This window comes from Propithecus coquereli, unplaced genomic scaffold (assembly GCF_000956105.1).
Source record: "Propithecus coquereli isolate 6110/MARCELLA unplaced genomic scaffold, Pcoq_1.0 Scaffold651, whole genome shotgun sequence".
Taxonomy (NCBI): Eukaryota; Metazoa; Chordata; class Mammalia; order Primates; family Indriidae; genus Propithecus; species Propithecus coquereli.
In genome coordinates this window covers 1,276,850-1,279,031 of record NW_012152519.1, presented here as the reverse complement: position 1 = coordinate 1,279,031, position 2,182 = coordinate 1,276,850, and the positions used below count along the sequence as shown (strand labels likewise).

General features: G+C 44.0%; 1 protein-coding gene across 1 annotated transcript in view; it reads right to left on the bottom strand.

Annotated features, from left to right (window-relative positions):
* Nucleotides 1-1,820, bottom strand: part of CEP104 (centrosomal protein 104kDa) — a 40,733-nt gene extending 38,913 nt beyond the window's left edge. The window contains exon 1 of the mRNA XM_012660088.1: nt 1,695-1,820. Coding sequence (XP_012515542.1) covers nt 1,695-1,807 — 113 coding nt within the window. The 5' untranslated portion in view covers nt 1,808-1,820. The remainder of the gene's footprint in view (nt 1-1,694) is intronic.
* Between the last annotated feature and the right edge of the window lie 362 nt (nt 1,821-2,182).

Here is a 2,182-nt window from a genome sequence, read left to right as displayed (position 1 = left end):
CCATGTCGACGCACAACAGTACCATATTAGTGTTATTTTTCTAAATATTATCATAAAGGTACTCTGTCTGTATATTTAAGAACCTTTCATCCACACGTGAACTCTGAACAAACGCAGCTGGCAGAAGGGACCTCTGCCGAGGGTGACGAATGCTGTGGGTGGGTGGGGATGGCAGTTGCGCGGCTCCACCTGCCGGGGGAGAGGCGCAGAGCCTGTGTGGGGAGCCTGGGAGGAGAGCGGCCTGCCCCGCTGCCCACGCTGGCTCGGGCTGAACCTTGCTAGCACTGCCCGGAGGCAGGTGAGTCAGCCGTGTCTGGGGCAGCGGGAGCAGCTCCCGTGCCTGCAATATCAGCTCTCTACAGGATGAAGGCGCTACTTCACCCCAACTGCTTTCCTCGTGTTTCACTTCTCAGTTCATTCAGAACTCACTGCAGGGAAATGCAGGGAAAGGGAGTCTTATTTGTTGGGCTCCCTCAAAAACTTAAAAAGGAAAATATGTTTTAATTTTAAATGTGATTTATATTCAATTTCAGCAACGTATCTTCTGAATAAAAGCAAGATACAACTATATGAGTGAATTTAAAATGTCATACATATTTACATATTCATGAGTTAGGAATAAATTGTAACTTCTCAGACTTGAAAACCAGTCACAAAGAACACTGCTGCTGAGAAGGTAGGGATGGGGGTGGGTGAGTTCGTGTCACATGACTGAAACCAGAGGGTAGAAGGTGAGTAAGTGGGAAAAGCCAGCTCAAGCTACTCAGCAGAGAACTTTGACTACCTTTGGTGAAGAAGGACGATCTCTCAGGAAAAAACAACAGAGGTAAGAAAAACTTAAATGTTTCAGGAAAGTAATAAATCTAAACACTCATATAATGAACATTTTTATAAAGGTGTACACCTTTGTGTGTACAGAAATTTGAAAGAGACTTTTTTGGTTAAAGTTTGGTGTCACATAAAAAGCAGTTAGGGCCAGGTGTGGTAACTCATGTTAGTAATCCCAGCACTTTGGGAGGCCAAGGCAGGAGGATCACTTGAGGCCAGGAATTCGAGATCAGCCTGGACAACATAGTGAGATTTTGTCCCTATAAAAATTCTTAAAAAAATTAGCCGAGCATAGTGGTGCATGCCTGTAGTCCTAGTTGCTCAGGAGGCTGAGGCAGGAGGATCACATGAGCCCAGGAGTGAGTTCAGGGTTGCAGTGAGCTATGACTGGGCCACTGCACTTCAGCCTGGGTGCCAGAGTGTGACCCTGTCTCAAAAAAACGCAGTTAGATGCAAAATATTTTATCATAGGAGCCCACTGTAAAACTAAAAAACCTACAAACACAACCTTTGCACAGGGAGCAGATGAGAATGCGCGACCCAGCATGTGATCGGGGAGTACGATCGGGGAGTATGATTAGACCATTATGGGGGATCATTCCTGTTCCTTATTCTTTTCTGTATTTGCATATTTTCTTAAGTGTGGATGAATGTTATAAGAAAAGACGGGTCAATAAATCATCTTTAAAAATAAAAAGAAAGAAAAAATCCACTGCAGAACAACCTGGCAGCACAATCTGACAACCTTGTGGTCCCCGTGTCCAAGTTACAGTAAAATTCGAGGCTCAGAATAAAAGGAATCCCCGCGCCCTTCAGGGACCCAACACTGCTGCCCAGCCCAGGCCCTCACCCTGCCCAGCCCTTACCTTGGTGACCTCCACCCACTGACGGTCGGCGCGTGAATCATGAGTTCCCGGGCACTGAAGCCGTCTTCGTGTCCGGATGAGCTGACAACTACAAATCCAATCTTGTGGGGCATTCTGCACGCTTTGGCTGTTCATAAGAACAGGAAAGAGTTCTTTAAAGTGATCTGCAAACATATTGTAACGTTTGAAGTGTTAGTTCACGCCTTCCTAATATACATAGGAATTCATCAAATATTTGTAATTTTTTCATCACTTTGAAAGAGTCTAGTTTTTTTGTTAAACACTTTTTATAAACATTTCTAATTCTATTTAAGATATCGTTTAAATTATATTAACTTTTCCCAGATATTTGTCCAAAAAGTTTGACCAGTGTTGTGGATTGAATTGTGACCTCCCAGAAGATATGCTGACGTCCTACCTGTGGCATCTGTGAATGTGACCTTATTTGAAAATAGGGTCTTTGCAGTCGTAATCTAGTTCAACTGAGG